The following is a 26540-nucleotide window of genomic DNA, read 5'->3' on the forward strand; positions in this document are numbered from 1 at the left end:
ACTTCAAGGGACCAGTGGAAATGCATGCTGGGTGATCGTCGTGGGGAGCGCCATCTTGTCTTACGCCGACAGTCAGAAGTGAATTTGCCCAAGTAATCGTCCGTCTTCCGAAAAATTGTCCTTTGTTTGGCAAGTCTTGCTTTACGTAAGTTTCATATATAGCTTTTCACAAATAAGTGTTGTTTTTTTATCGAACAAAGCCCCCACTGTGCTGTATTCTTAATTCAGTTTTGACCGAAAGTAGCGTGTGTAGCTGTGCACTGTAACCGCCCACTTCCCAAGTTAGGTTTTACATACTTAGTGAAGGCAAGCATAGGCCTAGGATGTACTACACCAAATACGCGCCCATAGAAAACAGTGCAAAATCTGACCGAAATAGCGCCGCCTGTTGACTCTCGTGAAGAGGTTGGCCTCCGTTTTTTTACTGGAAATTCAAGATTATGGCCAGAAGATAATTTTCGTTTCAATTTCATGGGCTGATGAGGGTTAGCCACGAAAAACTAAGCTCTCATTTCTGAATGTAACCGCCCACTTCTATCCAAAAATAGGCCCGCAATTTGGAGCTTTTTGTGAAAGAAATACCCCGAACTGGAAACTATCAGTCCCAAATTCGGGACTTATTACAGAAATATATCTATGATGCCTCCTGATTATGGCATGTCTTATTGTAAAACCCCATGGGATCACAACATATTAATGAGCTCACGTGCAGAAATACAACCATTTGGTGGAGTGCTCCCCTAGGGCCTACGTGTAGTTTAGGAAATTTAGACAGGTTTCCGTCTACTTTTGTTGCACCATTCTGGTGCATTAGAAATGGGAACCAGACCAGCTTACAACAAATGGATCTCCTTATTCTCAGACTTTATTTCCCTGAATTTCAAAATGAAATCCTAGCTAGGCCTAAACCCCCAGTGAGTCTACCAAAGAAGAAAAAGAAAAGTATTATTAAGGCCTGCAGATTACAATGCAGGCCCTACAACAACCCCTGAACTGTGGGGGTTTGTGGGACTCGGAGTACAGCAGGCGATTGTGGGAGCATGCCGGATGATCAGGAACCCCTGTTCTAGGGGGAACCGGTCCTAATGTGCATGACCATAGCATAGTTGCGAGTTAGCTAATTTCATCACCTTGGCCTATTCAGGCTATATTCATGTCTGATGGCAAAATTAGGGACCTGGCAACTGTATGGTCATGCACGTTAGGCTTAACATCAATGAACGTGTAGTTGAAGAGTCCCTAATTTCGCTACCTACATGACCTAGGCCTACACGCAGTATTGTCAGCATGATCAGATGATAAAGTCTGATTGGTTTTCAAAGTAGGCCTTAGTGGTGATGTTCAGCGCAATCTTTGAAAGTGCACAAATTTTAAATTTGTGCAACTTGTGCAATTTTTCTTGAGCAATTTTTATTAGGTTGCGCATATTTTAAATCTGCACAGATAATGTTGAGTGCAATCTTTGATGGTTAGCGTTTGAGTAGAAGCTAGGATTCCAGTACAAACTAGTAGTTTTGGGGGTCGTTGCAAATTCCTTATATTCCCTGATTGTTATTTATTTTGTCTGGGATCCTTTGCAAATATATTCCTGATTAAATCATATAAGGCTCTAAGACTTTCCTGTTTTAAAAATCAATGGGAATTGAATTGCTCGCACAAGGAATTTTTTGCAGAGGGAAGCAAAGTCAAAATGAAACGTCCTCAGGAGAATTTAATTGCTCTCACATGGCAGTATTGATCAATACGCTTGAATGGTGAAATTTCTCATGGCCAGCCGATGTGATGCATGCGCTACCGTACCCTGGTCCCACAAGTACATGCCACACTCAACATGCGGCGCACACACGTCACATGAAACAGGCTCAACAAAATCATGCCAAATGTGTAGTGTATGTCAGTCTCTTTTAAGTACGACTGTTGCCTGTGGTTCATGTATCCTAACAATTTTTATGGCAATATCTGTGGATGTGCAAAATTTACAAATTGGGTGTGCATATTTTAAATTTGCGCACTTTCAAAGATTGCATTCAACAGCGAGATAAAGGACCTGGCAAATATAGACCTTTTCCTGTGATGTCACAATCGTGCTGGACCACGATGTGTTGTTATGGTAATGGGTGGATAGTGTTGCGATGGTAATATACTTAATTCAAGATAAATTGGTCGAGCATGCAGCATTCACACGTGTGCTTGTATGTGGTTGAAGCTGCCCGTAGCAATATGAGGCGATCGCCGTGACCTCGGTGGTCCACACATGGTGGAATTGTTTACATTTAGCCCAATCCAGTGATGTGGGCGAAAAAGGTCTATGCGGTCATGGATGTTAGGTCTCTCTCAAATGATTTCACTTCCTATAGATTGCCACTTTCATTGGCTTTGTGGTCTTCATATTTCCATATTCCACATTAGCTGCATTGTATTTGAAGCGTTGAAAACACTTTGATCAATATGTAGGGGTATATGGAGCATTTGCATGCTGTGAGCACATGCACCTGTTGGTGTTAAATACACAGTTGTAGGCTTAATTTTTCTTGAAAAAAATGGTGTCCTAGGAGATAGATCTATATGGAAAGTAAACGTACAATATGACGGAAAAGATAAAGAAACAAAACTGAAAAAAAGACATGGAGCTGGGCAACCCAGAATGATGAACTTACTATAGAGCATGCATACCAATTGGGCCAGCATACCACGTTGATATGTGGCAATTGAAACTTTACATAGATGTAGATTGGCACAGTATTTGTTCAAGGGCATGCTGTAGAATTTGGAAGTCGCATGACAGTTACTGTAATTATAGCCACCCCGTTTTAAGAAAAAAGTACATGCCCACTTACACGTGAGAATAGAGTTTCCTGTTTTTTATCTTGAACATGTACAGGTGAAGAATAGGGATCACAGGACAAGATGACGGACTCCAAGTACTTCACCACCACCAAGAAGGGTGAGATCTATGAGTTGAAGGCAGATCTCAACAGCGATAAGAAAGAGAAGAAGAAGGAAGCTGTCAAGAAGGTCATAGCCAGCATGACCGTGGGTAAAGATGTCAGGTAAAGATCTCAGCTGATCTAAATGAAAATCCTCCAAACCTTATATTTTATTCACATTTATTTTACTTCTCAGAAGAAATAGTGATGGTTTAAACAGGAAGAGATCAGAAACCGAGCCCCTCAGTGACTTTTTAATCAAGATGTACCATCTTGTCACAGCTCGCTGTTTCCTGATGTGGTGAACTGCATGCAGACAGACAACCTGGAACTCAAGAAGCTGGTGTACCTGTACCTGATGAACTATGCCAAGAGCCAGCCAGATATGGCTATCATGGCCGTCAACACGTTTGTCAAGGTAAGTCACGGCTCTTCCCTGGTTGACTAATTGGACCGTGGCTTGGGATTTTGGTATGAGCGGACTCCTGTGATCATTCTTAATCATGGGCAAAACTGCCCAAATGAGATACGGCCAAAGATGCAGATTCCAAGACTTCTCCGAGTCGCACAGTGGATTGTAAAGATCAGTCCTGTAGTCTTATTTCTGCATGATTAGAGATGAGTGTTTCCAGCACCAATATTGACATCTGTTTTTTGCTGTTGCAACTTTAAGGATGAATGAACTTCATTGAATGATACAAATTTTGAAGGCACAGGTAAGTTAGTGTGACTGCTCAAGGCAAGCACTCTGAAAGCAGGCATGCAACTTATTTTCTGATCAACTAATTTTTTTTCTTTTTTTTTACTCCACTTGTTCTTTTTACAGCCATTGCAAATTGAAAATATGGTATAAACTCTTATGAGTATTCAAATTCCCCCTTTTTTCTCTTAATTTAACGCCCATTTGCATGCCTGTGAACGTATGGAGTTTTGTAAGTATTCTTATCCTGATACATGTATACCAGTTGGAGGTATGCCTTATCAAAGTGCCCTGTTTCCCTATCATCTTGACCCAGGACTGCGAGGACACCAACCCCCTGATCCGCGCCTTGGCCGTGCGCACCATGGGCTGCATCCGGGTGGACAAGATCACGGCCTACCTCTGCGACCCGCTGCGCAAGTGCCTCAAGGACGAGGACCCCTATGTGCAGAAGACGGCGGCGGTGTGCGTGGCCAAGCTGTACGACATCAACCCGCAGCTGGTGGAGGATCAAGGCTTCATCGACCAGCTTCGCGACCTGCTGACAGCGTCCAACCCAATGGTAGGTTAGGGTCTTCGACCCCCTCATGGCGAGGATTCTGTACTGCCCGCTGAAGGAGTATGTAGAATACAGCACACATTATTCATGCCATGGGACTGACTTCCAGTTGTGTTTGTGTTGCAGTTTTAGTGAAATTAAAAACCTGTGAAAGACTGTAGTACTTTATTTTGCAACCATAGATCATCTTGGGATAAAAGGACTATAAACTTATATCAAGATTCAACTTGCACAAGAGCAGGAACAAAACCACAGAAACACCAATTGTCCTTTTAGTGGGCGGAGGAATAAACTAGAGCAGTGCATTTGGAAGCTTTAATTTTCCAAATGTTCTTGCTCCCTATTCACCAAGCTGTGTACCTAGATATCTTGAATTTATCTATTTTTATCTTGGAAGTCTCACTGCTGGTCTAATTTGCATTCTGAGAAAGATTGAATGTTTCAGTCAGGCAGATTTTTCATGTGCGAACTGATTGCCATCCTGTATTTGCTCTTTCAATAAATGTGAGTGGAAAAAGATGAAAGTCACTTTCACCACTCCTACATATACTTCTGATTCAAATCCAAGAAAGATGAAATAATCACTCCATAACCCTTGGATACCAGGGGTAAAAGACAGTCCTAGAAAAGGGCATTTTGTGAGCACCATCCATAAGATTCCCAAAGAGGCAGTTTTCGTTTTAGGTTTTGTGAATTATTCAGAAATCATTACCCTGGAATTCTTGGCAGGTGGTTGCTAATGCTGTTGCGGCACTCTCTGAGATCAACGATGCCTCGCCCACTGGTACGACCCTCTTTGACCTGAACCCCCAGACCATCAATAAGCTGTTGACTGCACTGAATGAGTGCACAGAGTAAGTCTACTTCCAGAGTGATGTGATGTCTAACTCTTCAAAAGCTATCATTGTCTGTTTTGTCAATATTCATTTACTGTTTCTGCTAATCCTAAATTCCGTTTCAATCATCATTACTCTCTGAAAATTGTTCACTTTTTTGCATTGTCAATAACTTTTCCACATTTAGACTTTTCCTTTTTGCTTGTAAGTTTTTTGTGTGTGATGCCAAGAAGTCTGATCCAATTTTGGAATCAAACGATCATTAACACCTCTCTGCAGATGGGGTCAGATCTTTATCCTGGACTCCTTGTCCAACTACACCCCTAAGGATGACCGAGAGGCCCAGAGCATCTGTGAGCGGGTCACCCCTCGGCTGGCCCACGCCAACGCCGCTGTGGTACTCTCAGCTGTCAAGGTGGGTAAAAGTCAGTTAAGTCCATACCTTCTCTTGACCTCAGTTTGGATCTGCTCTTTTGACTAACAGTTAGCTTCAGGCACACAGCGCCGTCCAAAAACTGTAGATTTAACTTAGTAAGCACTAACCTGTCAAACAGGCACGTCATACTTGGTAAAATTGTAATAGTCAGTGTTACCTTTTAAAAAATCAGTAATTAAAATAAGTAAAGACACGAAGAGAATATCTCGCAAGTAAAAATGTTCCTGTTTTGAGTGGATTGTCGCTCTATGGAACACTATTGAAATTAACTTTGGGAATTGGCCTTGTTCCTAATGGTAAGCGGTGTTCCCAAGCTTAGCACGCGACGGTATTGACCACTCACCCATTCTGGAACATGCGTTCTTAGTTAAATGAAAAGTGGGTGTTCCTAAGTAAAAAATAAGCTGTTTCCATGAAAACATTCTTCAGGGGTCCAGCCTTTGAGATGCTGCTTAAAGTACCTCAACAGTGTCACAGGGAACAGATACCCACAGAAACCCTGTCCCCCCCTCAAAAAAAGAATGCTACTTATAGCACCAAATACACGAGGGTACTGCACTGTCCAAAGTTTGTACAGTGTTTTGGGTGTGACTGCATTGCTGTTCCATGAGCGTGCTGTGATAGCGTGCCCAGAATGGTGCATCCCTCTGTCGTCTGATCTTCCAGGTACTGATGAAGTTCATGGAGATGATGCCAGTAGAAGGCGAGTACCTCACCACCCTGACCAGGAAGCTGGCTCCACCCCTGGTCACTCTGCTGTCTGCCGAGCCCGAGGTGCAGTACGTCGCCCTCAGGAACATCAACCTGATAGTGCAGAAGAGGTAAGAGTCTGCATGGAACCGTTCTTAATCCACCAGAAGACTATCCTCTTGCGCAATATTGGTCGCATATTCTATCCACCCCGAGCTGAAGTGCACCCTCACCCGCGAAAAAAAGACAGATGGTACTAATTTTTCCAACCGGGTTCTTGCACGTGTTTGGCGTGCACACGAAGACCACACATTCTAGACTAAAACCGTTGGGCGTACTCGAGCGCACATAAACTTGTGCACCTATGCAGTGCGTGAGTACCAAAGGACTGTCAATTTCCTTTTCAAGACACGCCCTCTTTTGTTCCTGCTCGGAGCGGATTGCTCACTCAAACTTGAGACATATACATGTAAGTGCCTCATTAAAGTAGCTGGCTCTACAGTATTCTATCCAGCAAAATTAAGCAAATCCAGGTAAGCAAGCTGAGAAGGCTTGGGGTAATGTTTCACAACAGAACTATGTAAACTGTACTGCATACTTCATATTCATCGCACATGCACACATCTAGGCTGCTGGGAGTGTGTAACCTTAGGCATTTGGAGGGTCTGGAAGGGTGAAATGTTTCATACATATTTTGGATGTGGAAACAAGAAATGTTAATTCAGCAATTGAGAGCTTTCATTCCATGCTGTCTGACTTTGCACCACGGTATTTAATCAAGGCTCTTGGTTGCTACAGATGTGTGGCATTTCTATGTAAGTTTGGAGAGGTTGATCCTCGCACACTTGGAGACCAGGCAAGATTCAAACTTACAGGTTCTTACTCTTGGCCACTAAAGATAAGTTAATAACTCAACCTGCTGTATACATCATTGGATCATCGCTGAAATCTCTCTCTCATACTTGACCCAAACAGACCAGAGATTCTGAAGCAGGAGATGAAGGTGTTCTTTGTCAAGTACAACGATCCCATCTATGTCAAGTTGGAGAAGCTGGACATCATGATCCGTCTGGCTGCCCAGGGGAACATTGCGCAGGTGCTGGCCGAACTGAAGGAGTATGCCACCGAGGTGGACGTCGATTTTGTACGCAAGTCAGTGCGGGCCATCGGTCGCTGTGCCATCAAAATTGAGGTGAGGATAATAAGCGACTAGATTGACAACCCAAGGATCATGTGTGATTTACACTCTTGCTTGTCGAGTTCTCACAGATAAGACAAATGGAAAACTTTCTTTCTAAGATACATGTGTGTTGTATTTGTTAAACATTATTTGCTAGATTTCCCCCGCTGCTGAAAGTGCCATGATTTTTTGTAGGTATCCTCGGGGCCATAGGAAATTTTAACTGTACTGTTGTATTTTGTGTTGGCTCAGTTGGTCTTGTGTTAAGAAAGGAACTTCTAATCTTGTGCCTGACTCCAAATCTGAAACCAACTTCTTAAGCTCCGTACAGAGTCAATACCCAAATGAATTTTAATGATAAAGACACTTCGTCCGTTTAGCATGTATTTCCATCTTTGTTTACATTCCTCACAAACAAACATTTGCAAAGGCATAAAGTGAATGGTCTATAAGTCTTGAACATTTTAGTCAGCATGTGTTAGGCTTTTTCAAGGCTGCAGAAAAGTAACAGTTACTCAGGAATCATGTAAGCGAGTATGACTTGTCTTTAATCCCTTTAGCAATCTGCTGAACGCTGCGTCAGCACCCTCCTGGATCTCATTCAGACCAAGGTCAACTATGTGGTCCAGGAAGCCATCGTGGTCATCAAGGACATATTCCGGAAGTATCCCAACAAGTATGAGAGCATCATCGCCACTCTCTGTGAGAATCTTGACACATTGGATGAGCCAGAGGCAAGGTGAGGAAATGTCGCGCCATAGCTTTGGCCTGAATCTTGGGTCCCACAGACACACTGCGGTTGTATATGAGCACACAAAGGATGAGATAAAATATATTTTTGAGATGTTAAATTTCAGGTGTTTTCTTCGCACCCTCTTGGTTTCAGCAAAATTCTTCAAGAGTACAACAAAAAACGTACTGAAATCTTACAGTTGGAAACAGTTGTGATGAAATTCAGCAGGATATTGACTCCTTTTTCAAATTTGATGTGATAAGCTTTATTTACGTCAAGAGATTACAACAACTATCCACCTCAAACCATGCCATATTTGTAAACTACAGTGCCACTTTTAGTAGTGTAAAACACTTTTATGATATTGGTCTGCACCCTTTTATGCCTTCATGGAAATCTTTTTTCAACCTTTTTCTGACCTTTTCAACCTCACAAAAACATGCCAGTTGATCTGTTCTCTGAAGCACCCTTTAAACCTTATCGCTCATCCCCAGAGCCTCCATGATCTGGATCATCGGTGAGTACGCCGAGCGCATCGACAATGCAGACGAACTCCTGGAGAGCTTCCTGGAGGGGTTCCATGACGAGAACACCCAGGTACAACTGCAGCTACTGACCGCCATCGTCAAGCTGTTCCTGAAGCGGCCCACGGACACCCAGGAGCTGGTGCAGCAAGTCCTCAGTCTGGCCACGCAGGTAAAGTGCCATTGATGAATAGGAACATTTGTGACAGAATGAGTTGCAAGTCGCTAGAATTACTGTGGATTTAAATGCCTTAAAATGAATCTTTCAAAATGCAAATTATAAGGAACCTTCGGTATTTTCTACCCACATTATAGCCATTTTCATAAGAATGTGATTCTGAGTGATCAGTCAAAATGAAATGTTCCGTTTGTTCTTCCTAACTGAAACAAAACACAAAATGACGGAAAAGAATAACCTTAAGGCTCATATAGACCTTTTTACCCACGTCACTGGATTGCGCTAAAATGTAAACAATACCACCACGTGTGGACCGCCTTGGCTACGATGATCACATATATGCCTACGGGCAGCTTCAACCACATACAAGTGGACGTGCAAACGCTGCATGCTTGACTAGTTTAATCTTGAATAAGTAGATTACCATCACAACACTATGCACTCATTACCATCACAACATATCGCGGTCCAGCACGATTATGACATCACAGGAAAAAGGTTTATTGTGGGAGGCCTTCAGATTTTAGGCTTTTTCTTTTGAGTTTGACCATCTCCCAGCTTGCATCTCATCCTCTCTGAATTCTCCAGACTTGAGACACCATCGTTTAAAATCGCATCATTTTTGAGAAGACACTTGGCAAGTACCCGTCATCAAGCACCCAGGACCAACTAATCCATATTCGCATTGGCAAGAATGGCAAATAAGGCACCAGACTATTCCATGCCATGACTAATTACTGAATCTCATGCTGCATTAACCTACCCCCCCACCAACTTCCCACAGGACAGTGACAACCCCGACCTGCGCGACCGCGGCTACATCTACTGGCGTCTCCTCTCCACGGACCCGGCCGCGGCTAAGGACGTAGTGCTGGCCAACAAGCCCCTGATCTCGGAGGAGACCGACCTGATTGAGCCCACCCTACTGGATGAGCTCATCTGCTACATCGGCAGCCTGGCCTCCGTCTATCACAAGCCGCCCAGTGCATTCGTGGAGGGTCGTAATGCTACTAGGAGGGTGTTGCCTACGCGGGCTCCAGGGTAAGCCTTGCCAAGTGTATAGAAAATACAGGCAAGTTGTTGCATAATGGAAGCTCTGTGTTTGTCTCAGTAGAACATGGCTTCTAACTTTTGTATAAATCCCCTCCCATTTTACCTACTATTACTATGAGAGGCAAAACTTGGTCGAAAAATCACTCTTCATTGGCGTCAGATTTGGCCTCAGAATGTACACTGTGCCTTATTACTTTTAAAGAGGGTGGTATTTTCATATTGTATTTAGTAGTATGGTGTTTCTTATTTGGTGTCATGATGGGTGCAGGAGAGTCTTTAACATGTAGCAAATAATGCTCACATTGTTTTTGTACTGACTGCCAGCCATAGTGTTACCCACAAGGATACAACTGTGTAGCAGAAAGAGCAGACCTGGTAGTTTGTAGGCCTGTTAGTCCTCCAAAGTCATGCATAGTGCGGAAAGCCACAAACACATTCATTCCACTAAATTTCAAGGGGCATCAAGAATCAAGCATTTCTGGGAATCAAACCAAGGATTCCACAATAGTGCCCCAGGGACTGTAACTCATAAGCCTGAAGAAACCTGTAGAGAGAAGACAATGACAGGCAGTTTTACAGGTCGGAGAAAAATCCCAGAAGAATACTCTGGGTTAAACCCGTGGAATTGGGTAGGGCCTGAAAACCCAATCCTCACGTTGACCAAGCGGCAGAGGTGAACAACGAGGAAAGAACCACTCTGCCAACCTGACTTTATGCTTTTACATTGTAACTCCCACCCCAAGGAAATATCAAGGAACTTGCTCCTACTAAATTTTTTACCCCTCGCCTCCCCCCCTCCCCATCCCTCTACACCGGTGAACAGCTCTGGTTCTACTTCCCCGGAGAGCGAGACGGCCGCGGCCCCTGTTCCAGCACCCCAGGTCATCCCCCAGCCCAGCCAGGGCGATCTCATCGGTGACCTGCTGGGGATGGACCTGGGCCCCCCCGCCGGCGCTGCTGCCATGCCCGCCTACGGTGGCGCCCCGATGCAGCCACAGCTGCAGCCGCAGCTGCAGTCGCAGCCGGAGATGTCGGCCGGGCTGGACCTGCTGGGTGGTAGCCTGGACACAGTGGTGAGAAGCTTTGTTTGGATCGTGCATCGGCAGCTGAGGCTCTCTTACATGAAACACTATTACCTTGTTTCTTTACAAACGCTATTATAGTACTATTGCTAGTTTATTACTCTACATGCTAAATTGCAGGGGTCGATTACAAATAGAATTAAAAAAAAAAAAATTGAACTACATTGTTTACTCCAATTAGAAAGTATAAAAACCACTGTGCGGCTTCCCAGTCCCAAGCAAGTTTGTAGGATTTCTCATGTTACATTCTCTTGCCTTACCATAGCCCGTCATGGGAGGAGGTAACTTGGGTGCTCTGGGTGACATCTTCAGCCTAGCCAGCGGCCCCGGCATGGGAACTGGAATGTACGTTGAGCCCAAGTCGGTGAGTGACATTTAGTTTCCAGACTAACAATAGGATTTTCTACTGTGAAGCCCACGTTGTGGTCGAGACTAAATGAGTATGAGACTCTTTGCTCCAGAAGTTACATGTACGGGTGCCTCTTTAATATGTCACTTCAAAGGCAATGACAACAGCATCTGGAGGGACTGACGAGAATGAGGAACATAAATTAGCTTGGTAGGATTATTTATTTATTTATTTATTGTGGTTTATTAAATTTGAATCACGGTGGCCAAAGGCCAAAAACACTTCAAATTTACATTACGATTAACAAATATATCAATTAAACTTTACATTACAACATTACTTAAAATGAAAAGTAAAGTATAATAAAGTAAAACTACTGTTCTCCAGAGACCATGAGAAGTCTGTCACAGATCATGTCATAAGTCAAAATCATGTGTCGGGGTATGACATACCGGGGGTTACTAGAGCCAAGGACTGTAAACACAAGGTTTGTCATAAGACCTTGACGCAATCTGTTCTTTGATATCTGCCACACACATTTGCCACACAGCCACAATCCTTGGAAATCCTCCACTAGCGCATGGAGAATTTGGGAAAGTTAGTGTCGTTGAAGATACTTGATGCTTTTCCCCAGGTGCTTGAAGTTTCTCCCAGGGCTTTGAAGTACTCCCATCAATTAGGAAGAGGCCCATTTGTGTTGGCAGTCCTGTGATAATCCTCATTTCTTCCCATGGTCTCTGGCCATAGGTGTGGCTACCAGCAGCGAAAGGCAAGGGCCTGGAGATTGGCGGCACCTTTGCTCGTCGGCAGGGCCAAATCTGCATGGATTTGACCTTCACCAACAAAGCCATGCAGCAGATGAGTCAGTTTGCCATACAGCTCAACAAGAACAGGTGGGTTCCAAGTCCTCACTCTGTCTGGCCAGGAAAGCACAGTGGGACAGATTTTTCATTGGACAGGAAAATTTGAACAGGGCTTGGAGAACTCAAGACTCTCCCTACATCTACTTTTGTAGGACTTCTGTATAGCCCCACAACTCTGGAAGAAGTATATGCACCCAAGAAGGTTCCAAGTTGTAGGGAATACTCTTTTTATATTTGAAATCTTTTGAGTGGTCAGGATTTTTGGAGAGTCCAAACAATTTTGTTGGGCCCCCACAGTAGCTACCATTCAGAACATGTATTCCCCTCATTTATGACACCGTCACACTTGTGCAGGTAGAGCTCTCTTTGTGTGTGTTAGGAAAGGGGGTGCATTAAAGGTCTACAGATCAGGCAAGTGGCAGTGAAGCTCCAAGGATCAAAGTATTATGTGAGAATAGCTGCATTTGAAAATTACACATTTCATTGTGTACTTGTTATTTATCTACAGCTGATAAGTGTTATTTCTTGCCACAGCTTTGGCCTGATCCCGGCACAGCCCTTGTCCATCGCTAGCCCCCTCAACATGAACCAAAGCCTGGATGTGACCTTGCCGCTCAACACCAATGGTCCAATCCAGCAGATGGAACCCCTTCTTACCCTGCAGGTGGCCGTCAAGAACAACATCGATGTCCTGTACTTCAGTTGTCAGGTTCCCTTCAACGTGATGTTCGTGGAATCGGGAGAGATGGGTAAGCCCACTGGTCTTCTTAATACCAAAGTGATGAAAGACCCAAATCTGTAGTGATTGGACCATTATCAGGTTTCCGGTCACATTACCGCAGCTGTCATTTGTCTAATTGTAACGCTAGAGGAGTTTTGTTCCGGGAGAAGGGAGAAGTCCTGGAACTATTCTGTTGATTATTCAGAAATAAATGCGAGCAGGCCCTGTCAGTCTGTTGATGCATTGTAACACTGTGTGAGATCCTTGCAGTCAAAGGATGGCTGAACTGCTGTGGACTTTGATATTTAGGTGCTCCCCTGGTTCCCTTCCCCCCCCCCCCCGAAAAAAGGAGACACTGCAAGCACTCTCAGTGAGCAAAATCATGCAGAACCAGTTTGGGCCCAAAGTGGTTCTGTGTGATTTGGACAGAGTTTGTACTGTAAAGGCATGTCACTCTTAAGGCCTTTGTATTTGGGTTTCTGGGTGTCTTGGTTTTTGTCTTGACCTGAAAAAAACAGCACATCTAAACAAACCAGTTTGGTGTTTCCCAAAGGAAAGTCATTTGAGAACAAAGCGCATGTGCGAGTCTGCGATGACCGTGTCGACAGGGCAAACTTTGATCGTGTGTGTACTGCTGTTCCCCCAATGACCTCAGGCAGACTAAACTCTAGGCATGCAACGTTGGAATACCGAACTTGGCCCATTGCAAATTTGCATGTCGTTGCAGATTAAATATATTATAAAATACGATGTCATAAATAGCCCCCGGGGTGTCCAGCACATGCCCAGATACCTCTCTGGCCAACACCTCGGTCGGCATTAGTTTTCCTTTTTGCTTGGTGGTCCAGTTTTGGTAATGCATGAAGACGGTTCCATTTACCACTGCCTCGTTGGAGTTTGCTGTTTACCTTGTAGCTGAAATTCCTACTAGTTAAAAAAAAAACAAGTCCAGGGGTTCAGGAATGGACTTTGATGCTAACGTGGATGCTTTTGGCTTGCAAATTCTCCTGCCGATCTTTATTGCTAATTTTTCCTCACTTTATTTCGGTTTGAGTGATCTAAGCTTTGCTGTTTACTCCTTTTAAAATGGCAGTCTTCTTCATGAATGTGTTTCATTGTTCACTTGCTAGATCATGTTTTTTGTTGTCGCTTTATTTTGTTCGCTGCTTTGCAAGTAGAAGGTATGAATGACCAGGATGATGCCAAAGGTAACCATAAAATCCCAAGTTCCACCCTCTGCTGCCCCCTTCTGTTACCCCTTGGTAAATTTAAGCCCTGTCCCTAACACCCTTACTTTACGTAGATCTCCCAGCTCAATTTCATGAGCACTCAGAAAAGTAGATTCCTGGTGAAATTTAATACATGATAGTTTTGACTACTATGACATTAGCATAGGTTCTTTTTGTTTATATTTTTGTTTTGAATTGGGTTTTTTCCCCCTGTCCCAAGCTGTAGAATTCTTGATTAATTAGGAAGTTGAATTGTGTTTAAAGCAAACTTTCGTTGCTGTCAAGTCAAGTCTGCCATCAACTTTCTCGCATGTCACAGTGTAATATCTTATATATTTTATGAACAAATCTATTGCTGCCTGGTAGATTCATTAATGTTTGATTTTATACGGCAAGCATGAAATAACATCATTTGGTTACGTACGGTATACAAGAATGTATTTCAAAGTGGTTGGTTTGTAAGCGAGTGTGATTTGCTTGTTAACCTGTTGACTCAGAGCACATTGTCTGTAGCCCAGGATTATTTTGTGTGAGTATAGTTCACCAGTCATTAACACAAATCTCTGGAAATTGTGTGTTCTCAAAAGTGTCTTGAGGGGCATACACGTATCGGCTTCTTATAAAAATAGCAATTTGGGGGGGAATTAATAACTAATAATAAAATTTGCTTATCTTGTGCACCAGAAGACAAATTACCAAATCCTGTAAAAGAATATTGAATATATGCAGAAACCTGTAGCAGTATTCCCTCTGACCTTGGTAAGGATCTGGACCACAACTTACGTTCACATCCTCTGTTGTTCATACCTTCTCATGTTCCTTTGAAGAAGCACACGTGCTTCTTGTTTCTTTTCTTGTGTTTTCTGAGATTTGTGGTTTTGATATATTATTGCTTTTATTGTAATTTGCCTTTTCCAATTTTACTGAGTTACTAACCCCAAGGTCCTATGTAATTGCTTCAGTAATGTACATGTACATGGTGTACATCACATGTACTGTACGTGATGCGTGTGGACTCCCAGAACTAGATTTCAATTAAGTTCATTCCATGTCAAGAAGAGTCGTGAAACGATGGCAGCTCAGTTATCTAAGAGTCCAACTCAAAAGCTGTACGATAATCTACGTTGTGGGTTCTGATCTGCCTGGGTGGCTGAGACACTTTGCTAGTTACGCTGCCTTTCTGTGTATACCCAGTGGAAGTGAAAGACAGAGATGGTTGCTGTGTTGGTGTGAAGCAAGCCCTTCAGTCTGTTCTGGAACTGGTCTTGCTGTGTGCATTGGTGCCTGATTGGGTTGCCCTCTCCCCCTCTTCCTTCCCCCCGTTCAGTTCACATTTTCGGTGAAATGTTCCCCTTAAAGACCCGAGGGTCTTGCACGCGTACTGGGTGTGCAGTCTACATGTAATGATGATTGTTGTTTCTGTGGTGATCTTTACAGAGAGGCGTGATTTCTTGACTGAGTGGAAGAACCTCCCTGCTGCTTTTGAGGTGCAGTTTCCCATTGAAGTCCACGTGTCAGCAGGTAGGTATATAGACTTGAATCAAGTCGGACTTACGTCGCTCTTCCCCAGTCAGCCATCCTTTCACATACACAGTACACGGTCATTGCGTTTGGCCACTCGCATAACTTCTTATAAGGTGCCCTCATTTGATAGCTTTTCCGCGATATCCGATGTCAACGTCAAAGATTGTACAACGTGTCACGAGTCAGTAAGTCCGACTTGATGGATAAGCCAACCAGACCCCTTGTCAGTGATATGTACATAGTTACTCATATTTGCATACGAACAACTTGATGTTGAATAATATATACAGAATTTCCACCAAAGTAGTCAAGACTTGGGATTTCCGCCAATCACAGTGGTCAGACTTGTGGATTCGTTCATTATAATCTGAAAGGCATTTAAATCGAATAGGACTCGAGTCCAAATTAAGAGTCATTTTAGTCAAATCTGTAGCCTCTTGCTGAATGGTTGTGTTGGTATTAAAGGACACCTTCAAAGAGCCTGCTGCAGTGTTGCGTGCTAGCCCCAAGAAATTAGAAGGGAAACAGGTGAGGCAGGTTTGCCTCCAGAGGCAGGAGGAAAACTGTAAATAAATTGCAATACCAAAACCCAGTCCATCAGTATTTGGAGTGCGTTTGGAACCTTGGGCAAACAAGGAAAGTCCTGCTTCACCACAATCATCGTCCGTCCAACTGCTTTCACCCCCGACAGATGAGGCAGTCCAGAAACTGAAAGCAAACAATGTCTACACGGTGGCCCAGCGCAACCTGGACGGCCAGGACATGCTGTACCAATCCCTGAGGCTGGCCAACAACATTTTCATCATGATGGAGCTGAAGATGCAGCCCGGTAATCCCTCGGCTACGGTGAGTTGCGGAGGCATCCACAGCAATCGGCAACTTAAAGGCTGGGCACCAACTGCACTAGACCCGATTCACAAGGAAGCCAATCAGTTTTTAATCTTGGTCCCTGAATCTGTTTGTCTGAATTGTCAGCTGTTGATTTGGATGGTGCCAGACTATTTTATGATTGGCATGCATTCAAAGCCTTCCTTTCAATGCTTTTTAAAATCTTGCTGAAAACAATAAATGAATGTTTAATCACAAGTTAGAAATTATTCGCCCGGGTATACAGGTAATAAAAAAGCAGTTTCATGATACATGTATTGCTTCATTGCAACCGCACTGTCAATTTCAACATGGCCAACCTATGAATAAGTTATAACGTCTCTGGAGTTTCATGGAAGAAATTGTTACTCAGGAAATGCATATACTAAGCCAAAATCAGCCAGGAACCATTCAGAAACAATATACCGAACAAGTCTTTCCATAAGTAGGAACCCGTAACATTTTCAACCCATACAAAGTCCATTTTCTTTTCATTTTTGTTGATGACATTTCCGGGTTGGGTCTTGCTTTGATGTCGATGTTTGGACCCGATAGATGGAAGAATCATCTACTTTGAAGTCATTTCTTGTTTGTCTTTTTCTTGCAGCTCTCCATAAAGTGCAGGAAAGTGGAATTTGCCAGCCTGGTTAACACAAGCTACAAGGCCATCCTGCAGAACTGAGGGAATCTTTTCATGACAGTCAACATACCAACATGTATCTATCATTCCGTTTGCCTGTCCTTTGGTCTCTCGGTACAATTCTTACTTACAAAAAAAGAGCCGACAGGCATCTTTGTCCCATTGTGTTCAACAAGAAAAGTGGCAGCTAGCAAAAAGCAGTACATTCTGCTTACCAGGATGGCAAGCACTTAGGTCTCGCAGATCCCTGTCTTGGAGATACTGCTTGAGGCAGTAGCATCATGAGGCACCCTTTAATCATGATGGCATCTACAGCGAAACTGTAAAAACAAAACAATTGCTGACCCACTTCATTAAACACGGAAGTTCCCATGAAGTTTATTCAGTACATGTGCTGCTGTTGATACTCGACCTAAACTTACCTTGTTAGGAGTTGCATTGCACATGGGTCGTCCTCCAATGTTTCACTTCAAATTTGTTGAAATTGTTTGATGTGGAGAACAGAAGTATTCACATCTTTCAAATGTGTAACAGTGAAACAATGAGGACGACACTGGTGTGATAATAACTTTACTGCAGTGTGTTTCATTTATTTGTATAAGCCACATAACCACAGTCATGGGTACACCCCGTTACCTAGTTACGGCCAAGGATCGACATTAATTATGTAGGTCTATATTCTGTTTTTACAGTTTATACATATTGCTAGCTGTTAGCCTAATAATCCGGTGTATTTACCAAATAAATGTAAATCACACACTTTTGATTTTCATGCTGTTCATTATGGGCACAACGAGAAGGATGTGCGTGTACCAACAATCATAACTGTCCACATATTTTTGGGCAGGATTGGTGTTCCCCCCCCCCATTATTAGTACATGGTCAGTCATTCCATGGTCATTCCTATGTCTGGACACCCCTCCTTTGACTCTTGAGCACAGGGTGTCAGCATGTAGCTTGTGCAACATAACCCATTCCCGATGTATGACGTGCGAAATATTATACAGGTGATGTATTGATTCTTGTATGTAACTCCTTTGCCATGTTCCACGGCACAGTGCGATAGGTTCGTGCACATGTCTGCTCATATTAGACACGATCAAGTACAGTAATGTAGGTTGCTTCTATGTTGGAATTGTGGGTTTCTTAAATTCAAGCTCTCTCGTGTTTTGGCATAATCCAAAGAACTTTTTTTTCAGGCAAATGCATTTTAGTATGCTTAGTGTAGTAAATTTGATGTATCTGAAACCTTTAAAGTTCAATAAATAAATCAAATATTTGAACTCATATTGTCTTCCTGTTTTGCACCTGTTCATTCCGGTTCGTTCATTGGTCATCTGTTTTGCAAGACATCTGCCCTGAAAGAGCCACTTTTTTACCGGACCATCTCACGACGGGGGGGGGGAGATTTGCAGTATTTGTTGAGAAACTATACCCTTTCATGTGTTCATAAGTTACGAATTATCACCACAACCTCCAGTAACACTGCTATAATGCTCAAAACTTGAAAAAAGAAATGACATATGCTTTTACAATTAGCAATCAGCAAATGAAGAAAAAGATGCGGTTTCTCTCCCAACAAAGGATTACACTGTTCATTATACAACACTAAATAAACACCTGTAATATCCTTTGAATACCATTATAGTAAATTGTTGATCACGTGACAGAATCATGAAGTCACACCACAAAGCTTGTGCTGTAACAATCCAAAACCATGCAAAAGAAGGGAAATCAATAAATGCATAGGCTCTTTGTATACGTAGCTCTTCAGAGTGACTGATGCAAATAATGAAGGCAAAGCAGCATTGTTCCATCTTCTACCGAGAAAAAAAAAAAGAGGGGTGCAGTAGGCACAATAGCCTTAGGGTATACAGCTTGCCCATTAACTTGGGGGGTCTCCCTTTCCCACATATCGTGCCTGGTATCGATGTTGCCAATGCCAAGATACAAACACAACAGGCTGTCAAACATTTAGAGGAATACATATTCAAGACCGAACAGGAATGTATTTAGTTGTTCATGTGTTGTATGAAATTGTCAAATATCGCATTTGTGCAGTGGAAAGAGCAATTTCATAGGTGACAGATGGAATGTTCCATTCCATGGAGAGAAGCTGAGTAGAATTCTGTCAACTCAAGATATTATTCTTACCGATGCACAGATATAAACACTGACAGATCATACAAAATCTTATACTCATCCAACTTTGTGCGATTGTTGTAATTTGCTGAAGGACATTTAATAAAATTGGAGACACTGTAAAGCAGTATGAAAGACACCTGTAGGGTAGAATACTTGCACTGTGCTCAGTTTAGTCGTGACTATTCACCATTATTTGACGTTAAATGCCACATTTAAAGCTTAGCCAATTCCCATTGCTCACAAATGGACACTTCTGATTGCAAAACTGGCAATTTCTCAAGGCCTCCATAAAATCATGGTTCTGGATGCTAGGAACATATGAGAAATTCCACGTAAGTACTCTCTCGGCATAAGAAAAAAAAAACCTAAAATGAGACTAAAATGAGACTCTAAACAGGTACAAATTGCATAAAACAAGCAAAATCTTGATTGATCCTTACCAAATTCCAGTTCTGACAATTGTTTTTTGATGTGACTGAAGCAATTTAGGGAAATTGTTTCACAACTCGTACAAATTTGCTCAAAGCAAACCATGCCTAAAACTGGGTTAGGAAAAAGATGAATCCAGTTTCCTCATTATATCTAACAACTGACAAAACTGCAGTTTGCTTCACAGACATGCAGTAAAAGTAGTCTCTAGGTTAATATGATTCCAGAAGAGTCACGTATCATTGGAACAAATCTGTATAGAACATGATTTCAATAAGACAAAAATGCTAGCATTTGACATCAACACAACCCTTGCCTAAACTGTCCTATAGAGGGTTTGGATGACTGCCATCTTGAAGGCTAGTGGTTTTGTTCCACAGGGTGTGTACAAGGGGCGGTCTTTCTGTGGGAAAAAAGAACTGTCCTGCAACAGGCAAACCAACTTCACATACCTCTATTGCTTTCTTCTTGTTTTGCGGAGGGAATGTCAGGTCCAAAGTCTTGTATTTCCATACCTGGCAGTTCAAGGTTCCTGATGCACTACTTGATAAGGTAATTTGTTAAAACCTGAGCAATTAAAAAGGGATTTACCTGTAATTTATTTACCACTAAAATCTAACAAGAATCCATTGGCAGCTTAACTCATGGTGAATAATGAGTGTAACCCGTCCAGATTAAAGTGAAAGTTTGATTTCTGTACAAATCAAAACTCACCATACTTAACAGCAGTGTCAAAAACAAAGACAAGAACGGGCTGTTCCATAAGTCTAAAACACAGCCTGAATCAATAGCGTACTAATAAAATAATTCCCTGATAAGCATTAACTGAAAGAGACAAAGGTACTGTACCATTCTTGAAAGTCTGAAATTGTGAATAATTATGTAAAGCCCCCCCCCCCCCGACAGGGAAAACAAAATGAAACCCTTGCATACTGGTCTTTTTCATCTTTAACTTCAGTTCAACATCTGAGGGAGTGATTGCAGTGGCTAGTACCTGTACAATGCTTCACTGAGTGAGTATGTGCAGCTTGTATGGTGTTTTCAAAAACCAGCATCAACGCCATTCTGAATCTCCTGAGACTGGTGCTGATGGCTCTTCATTCTGTGAGCATGGATTTCCACACCACAAGGCCTCAAAACACAACGCCTCCAAACCAAACACGAAGGGCATTGCGTTCATGCCTACTGGACACCAATAATCAAACGTGATGAGAAAGGATCCTGGGCCCAAATCTATCTGCTGAGCAGAAAATAAATGCACAACTAATTTTAATGAGCTACCTTTGCGTGTATAATGCACACGTAACAACCAAAAGACACCTCCTTCCACCAAAAAAATTCAAACAATACATTTTTCAAGACTGCATTAGGTTAGATATGACCTTTAAAAATGATCACATGCACATAAAATGACAAGAACAGGACACTTGATCAGACAAGATACATTTAAAGTACAAAAGCATTACATTTAAACACATCAAAAATGCTGAGCCATTAGGTGCCAGGGATTTGGCCAAGGCAGTCAATTACATGCAAGCACGATGCTACATGTAGCTACCATCTCACTTAATGATCAGTCTATTTCAGCGAATAAATAAGGAATGCATTATGCTGAAAATTTTATATTCTATAGAAAGGAATGGCTTTCTCATATCATCATGATAGATTTAGATGGAATCTTTGTGGGCCTCTTTGTTTCACACGGATCCGGATCGTGATCAGTGATCTGATGCTGATTCAATGACACCAGAACCCGACTAATAGATAAAGCAAACCAGCTTTGGGATCGCTGATCAAAATCCAGATATGTGAAAGAAAGAAACAGGCCCTATGAAATACATGATAAGCAACCTCAGCAAGTTGAAAATGAAAAGAATTACAAAGTTGGATACTACGCATCATCAGCGCTTGACGCTCATAACTCAAATTTCAGATGATACACAGGAGGTAGGAAAAGTAATTTACAGATCCCTTTTCTTACAAAAAACAAACACTGCCATTGAGATACAGGCCCACTGACTGACACTTGGGCTCCATATACAAAGAAGATCTTAGCATTATTCTTGTGCAAACGCCAAAGTATGATATAAACCTTACAATGTGACAAAATCCATCATGTTATTAATACTTCCAAACAGCTAAGTAGCCACACCAAAACGAAGTTCGTTTCAAGATGTGAAAGACACTCATTCCTGACTTGTCTAGGCTCTATGTTAAGTACGGTAGATATTAGTTGCTAAAAATCAGCCCGTAGTCCCCACATGCAAATAATAAAGGCCATTTTCTTCACTTCAAATGGATTTCATCTCACATGAAAGACTGAAATAGTAATGTTCATTAACCAAATCATTCACATCATTAGATAGACATGCATTTCTACTAGGCACATCTCTTAAAATTGTGGCTATCAAAGACAACTGATGTTAAAAAACAAATCTCAAATTAAACGTGCGGGCTGTTATATACTAACTATTGACTGGCATATTTTTACCAGCTGCTGTGGAATATCAGGCATTCTGGGAGAAGGTTATAGTCGAGTCTTTGAGTCACAAGTCCATTCGCAAGTTTAACAGGATGAACAAATAACAAAGGAATGCCCTCCGTTACACTTTATTTGAATAGCTTGAGACTGGATGACTTGTGAAGGAGTTGTAGGAACTTATGATGGACTTGCGATAAATTCGATTATAGCCCTCCGAGCTCCAGAATCTGGAACTGATGGCTGGATGAGAAGGAACCAAGAATTAGGTGAACATCCCTGGAGAGGCACACCCCCTTTTATGCGCATCAAAATAATGCACAGGTCATTAAGCATGAATGAACACAATGAACACAAAAAACCAACCAAGATGTGTTAAAGGCACATACTCATGTGCCAGCACGTACATACCCGTGCATTAGAAACCAGCCAAGACCTACAGCTAGCCCAACATGCAGCTAGTCACAAAGGTCTGTGCATAGGCCACACTTGAATTGACCCACTGAGGTGAAGAGACTTTCTTTGTTTAGGGAAGACTATACTACTGCCACTTAAAGCACTTCAATGGTAATATTGCCAACACGATTTAGGTTTTGTGGGCAAATCCCCTCCTCAAACTGGAATTTTCAATTTATCCAAATTTTTTTTCTTAAACATGAAAGACACCTCAATGAAAAGTATCAAGTGGGCCAAGCTGCCAAAAATAAAGCATCAGGTACGGTATGTTGCTTTCTCGGTGCAACTCTTTTCAGTGATCGATCACGAACTGACTAATCCATCCACCAGAATGCCCATGTGAGTGAGGTGCCGCCGCAGCTCACTCTACATAAACCAGTGCTGTTACTGGTCCCCTGTCTCATACTCTCCATAATATCCTACGTCTGGTGCTGAGACTAGCTCTCAGGCAGAGTTCGGACGGCTTGTTCTGGTATGTTCAAGAACAGCTCGATTTGTTGTTCGTTAGTTGGCTGCTCGAACGCCGGGAACGTGCAACCGGTTGCATGTAATACGGCGGCATCTATGTACATTCTTTCAGAGTAAAATTGGAAAGCTGGGCAGAATTCTTTTCTACTTTGAAAAGGAACATTCATTTCTTTGCTATGGAAAAAGATTATTGCTAATTTTGTAAAACTTCCCATTGTCTCCAACTGTTCAAAAATCAAAATCTCACGGGTTTTTCCGTGTGTTCCTGTAAAACCCTGACGAGGAGGTGTTGCGTGATCCTCTTCCGGGAACAGTGTTCTTGGGTTGTGTTCCCGCCGTTCGAGCACGAGAGCAAGAAATCCGTGTTAAGAACGGGCTGCCCGAACTCGACCTTGGTGTCACCCCAGATCCTTAGGAAGGCTCAGGCTGCGGTTAAATCTGTTGTCTGCAGCGAGATCTAGATCTTCACTCCATTGGAAACACGTGGAGGTGCAGACAATGGACCTAGCCATAGCTCTGGGAGCCCACTCCGGACACTGCCCCAGTCTGGACTGGTGTCTGCTTCCGGTGGGGAATTCATTTCTGTCTGTGTAACTCCTCTTTCAGTTGCTGAACGGAAGTCTGACAAAATGGGAAACCAAACAGCAAAACCAAGTTTAGAAACAAATCGAGTGCCAAAACAGAATAAAAACTCGCCCAGGCTGAATCAATGATCCCATCCCTTTCTATTCCTGCTCAAACCAAGCAAGTCCAAACCATCTCTGAACCAACGGCAGATCCAGAAGTAAATTTTAAAAAGTTTGGAAAGTGTTTCTTGTATTACCTATTATAGTCTTTCAGCAGGACAAGGCTACATTTGGGGACTTTTTAGACTTATCAGGAGGGAAATAAAAAAGACCCCAAAATGACCTATCTCTCAGTATTACTAAAAAAAAAACCCCAAATCAAGCTGGCTTTATTTTGAGGGAGGCCATGTTGCTAGTTCCCTCCCCCCAAGACCACCATCTGCCCTCACAAACCATCTCCCCTTCAATCTTGCCAACGCCCAGGTGAGTCCAGCCCCCTTTTAAGCTCCTCATACTTTTGGTTCAAGGGAGCCAAACCAGGCCATCCCTTCCCTATAAACCCATCCCACTGGTAGAACCACCCTACCAAGTCTTTACCCACTCATATCCAAGACCAGCCTGGTTCAGCTGATCCCCAGCTCAGCCCAGATGATAACCAATGCAGTCTACATGTACATGTACATACGTGTACAGGTACCTTACCCCATCAGCGCTCTCCAGCTTAACACTGCCTAGACCATATCCAACCCATGAGCCCCTACCTATCCAAGCCAAAAGTTCAGCCCATTCCTAGCTCAACCCGGCCTCATCCAAGCTAATAACCCAGCCAGCCTATACCTTAGCCCAGATCCCTGCCCTCCTTAGCCCAGCCAAGCTATAAAAAGCCCTGACTCACCAGCAGTCGCTTCCCCTTTGTCTCAATGGGAAGGAGCATACAGGCAATCGCACACAGGATGGTGGTCACACCGTAGATACTGAATGCTAGCACAGGTGAACCAGCTAACAGCACCTGCAAGTGATCCAAAATTATAATATCAAATGGCTGATGCCTGACATTCTCAGAACCGGCCATCCCACTTTTTCCACGAGGGGCATATCCCACCCACTTTTTGCAGGGCCTATAATGGGGTGGGCTTAATGGATTGACCTATTAAAAAACACTTGCTGCCGGGGATTCCGGTTTCGGACACATTTTCTTTACACGCGTGGCCGGGATCTCCGAAATCGGACAAAGGGAACTGGACACTTGTAACAAAAGACTGTACTCTTAACAAAAGACCAGGCTGCTGGGCATTACCAACAGTTTTTCACTCTCAAAAGTGGAGATAATCCAGCCTTGTTTTGAAACAGTATATCACGGTTTGGGCATTCAGCGTGAGCGAATTACCACCGGGGACAAAAGCGCTCCACCACCGCAGCGATGAACCACACAGTACCGCTGCACGCTAATCTGGCCCCCATTTAAAAGAGGTCAGCAACGCACTGTGCCAGTTTCGTGAACAAAAGAAAATTACGTAACACCTCAAAATCTGGGCTCTTTTACAAGGCGGCACGCCTAGCTTAAATACTCCAGTGTCAATAGATGTTGTCTGTCAGATTAGAGTAGAAACCAGATAGTCCTTTGTGTGGGTGTAAGTGTCCAGTATATGAAGATATGAATTTTTAAAGAATTTTGAAAATAGAAAAAAATGATAATTATCCCATCCCAGCATCATCAACATTGATAATTGCCACTGGCGTGAAGTGGTTAATGGCTGATGTCTGATCGTCTCACAAATGGCCCCCTGACAACAGACAAGCAATCTCAGGTAACTCTTAGCACATCTCAACTGATGAGGCACATGCATAAAGTGGTCTGAAAGGCGCAGTAATGTACATGTAGTCATAGAAAATTACTAACAATATCTAAATTCAGTTTTAAGACAGCCCATGAATTGTGGCCAATGAGCAAATTTTATAATTGAATATTACAGCATCTAATGACAACAGACACACAAAATGGCCCGATCAAGCCATTCAATTCCTGATTATATTAACTTTCTATAAATTAACGTTTCTTCCTTGACAAAAGATGAGCTTGCATTAATAGCAAACAGAAAAATGTTCCTTCTACAGAGGTGTACTTCATCTGCAAGATGCAATCATAAAACCAAGTGAAAAAAACAGAACATTCACATAATAAAGGTTTTTCCTCAACTGTTTCTAATAAACTGACTCCCAAATTAAAATCAAAGAGTGAATTCCCTGCCTCAGTATTATTAAGGCTGGTAACGTAACTTTAAATGCCACGGGACAAACTTATTCACAGAAAAAAGAATTTTCAAATGCACGAAAAATGCATAAACTTTTTTCAACTCTCAGGCCTATGAAGTGTTTCAGAAGTGAAAAAAATGGTTTGCTACATGTATATGGAGGTAAAAATTAATCCGAAGTTCAATTAATACCAATATGTCTGTCATTAATTAGTATGTTATCGGCACAAACAAGAACTACTCTCAAGCTTTCATCAGTTACCTGCAACTTTATACTAGGGATTAAACTATTGGGACTCTTTTAAGGAAGCCGTAGCAAAAATTTCATTAATGAAAAATTTAATTATTGAACATATTCATTAGCTTGATTAACAAAGGCTCAATAAATATGTGACACTTTCCGTTTTGGTTTCAAACAGTCCCCCCCCCTGAAAAAAAGTAGATATGAGAATCCCTTTAAAGCTTTCGCATGCTGGCAGACTATTGTCTCGATCAACAATAAATGGGGCCAGGGTCAGCATATAGCCACAAAGCAATTTTCTACAAGCCTCCAAATGCAGCCTTTGTGTTCCAGTTGACTACCTTTGACGTCATCATGGAGGGGAAGAGAAACTCAATGTTTCACTGCCTGCAAGAAAAAAATAAACCTGCTGA

At 42.5% G+C, this 26540-nt stretch overlaps 2 protein-coding genes across 5 annotated transcripts in view; one reads left to right on the forward strand and one right to left on the reverse strand.

The window, feature by feature from the left end:
• Positions 1–10: 10 nt before the first annotated feature.
• Positions 11–18378, forward strand: LOC110981968 (AP-2 complex subunit beta-like). Of its 2 annotated transcripts, XM_022240038.2 has the most exons (19): positions 11–145; positions 2882–3050; positions 3210–3345; positions 3944–4189; positions 4916–5040; positions 5302–5437; positions 6125–6279; positions 7124–7340; positions 7889–8067; positions 8556–8757; positions 9548–9804; positions 10640–10889; positions 11164–11262; positions 11995–12140; positions 12645–12859; positions 14010–14039; positions 15498–15581; positions 16276–16430; positions 17059–18378. In XM_022240038.2, the coding sequence occupies exons 2-19, from the start codon at positions 2908–2910 to the stop codon at positions 17131–17133; spliced, it is 2850 nt and encodes a 949-aa protein (XP_022095730.1). In that variant the 5' UTR covers positions 11–145; positions 2882–2907; the 3' UTR covers positions 17134–18378. The 2 variants fall into 2 exon arrangements, with proteins under 2 accessions (XP_022095730.1, XP_086997094.1); XM_087140968.1 differs by lacking the exon at positions 14010–14039 and having other exon boundaries at positions 12–145.
• A 921-nt stretch (positions 18379–19299) lies between these two features.
• Positions 19300–26540, reverse strand: part of LOC110981988 (synaptic vesicle 2-related protein-like) — a 35308-nt gene continuing 28067 nt past the window's right edge. For 2 of the 3 annotated variants that reach the window (XM_087140971.1, XM_087140969.1), the window contains exons 17-18: positions 24530–24643; positions 19300–23689 (exon numbers count right to left, since the gene is read on the reverse strand). In XM_087140971.1, coding sequence (XP_086997097.1) covers positions 23645–23689; positions 24530–24643 — 159 coding nt within the window. In that variant the 3' untranslated portion in view covers positions 19300–23644. Of the gene's footprint in view, positions 23690–24529; positions 24644–26468; positions 26515–26540 lie in introns of those variants that run through there. The other variant, XM_087140972.1, reaches the window with a different exon arrangement.

The sequence above is a fragment of the Acanthaster planci genome, linkage group LG09 (assembly GCF_054643075.1).
Source record: "Acanthaster planci isolate LZ-2023a linkage group LG09, COTS_SCS, whole genome shotgun sequence".
NCBI lineage: Eukaryota > Metazoa > Echinodermata > Asteroidea > Valvatida > Acanthasteridae > Acanthaster > Acanthaster planci.

Coding starts and splice junctions, on each gene's coding strand:
- LOC110981968 (XM_022240038.2), top strand. CDS start 2,908: ATGACGGACTCCAAGTACTTCACCACCACCAAGAAGGGTGAGATCTAT. Junction 9,805..10,639: donor TTGCCTACGCGGGCTCCAGG/GTAAGCCTTGCC, acceptor ACCGGTGAACAG/CTCTGGTTCTACTTCCCCGG. Junction 12,141..12,644: donor ATACAGCTCAACAAGAACAG/GTGGGTTCCAAG, acceptor TTCTTGCCACAG/CTTTGGCCTGATCCCGGCAC.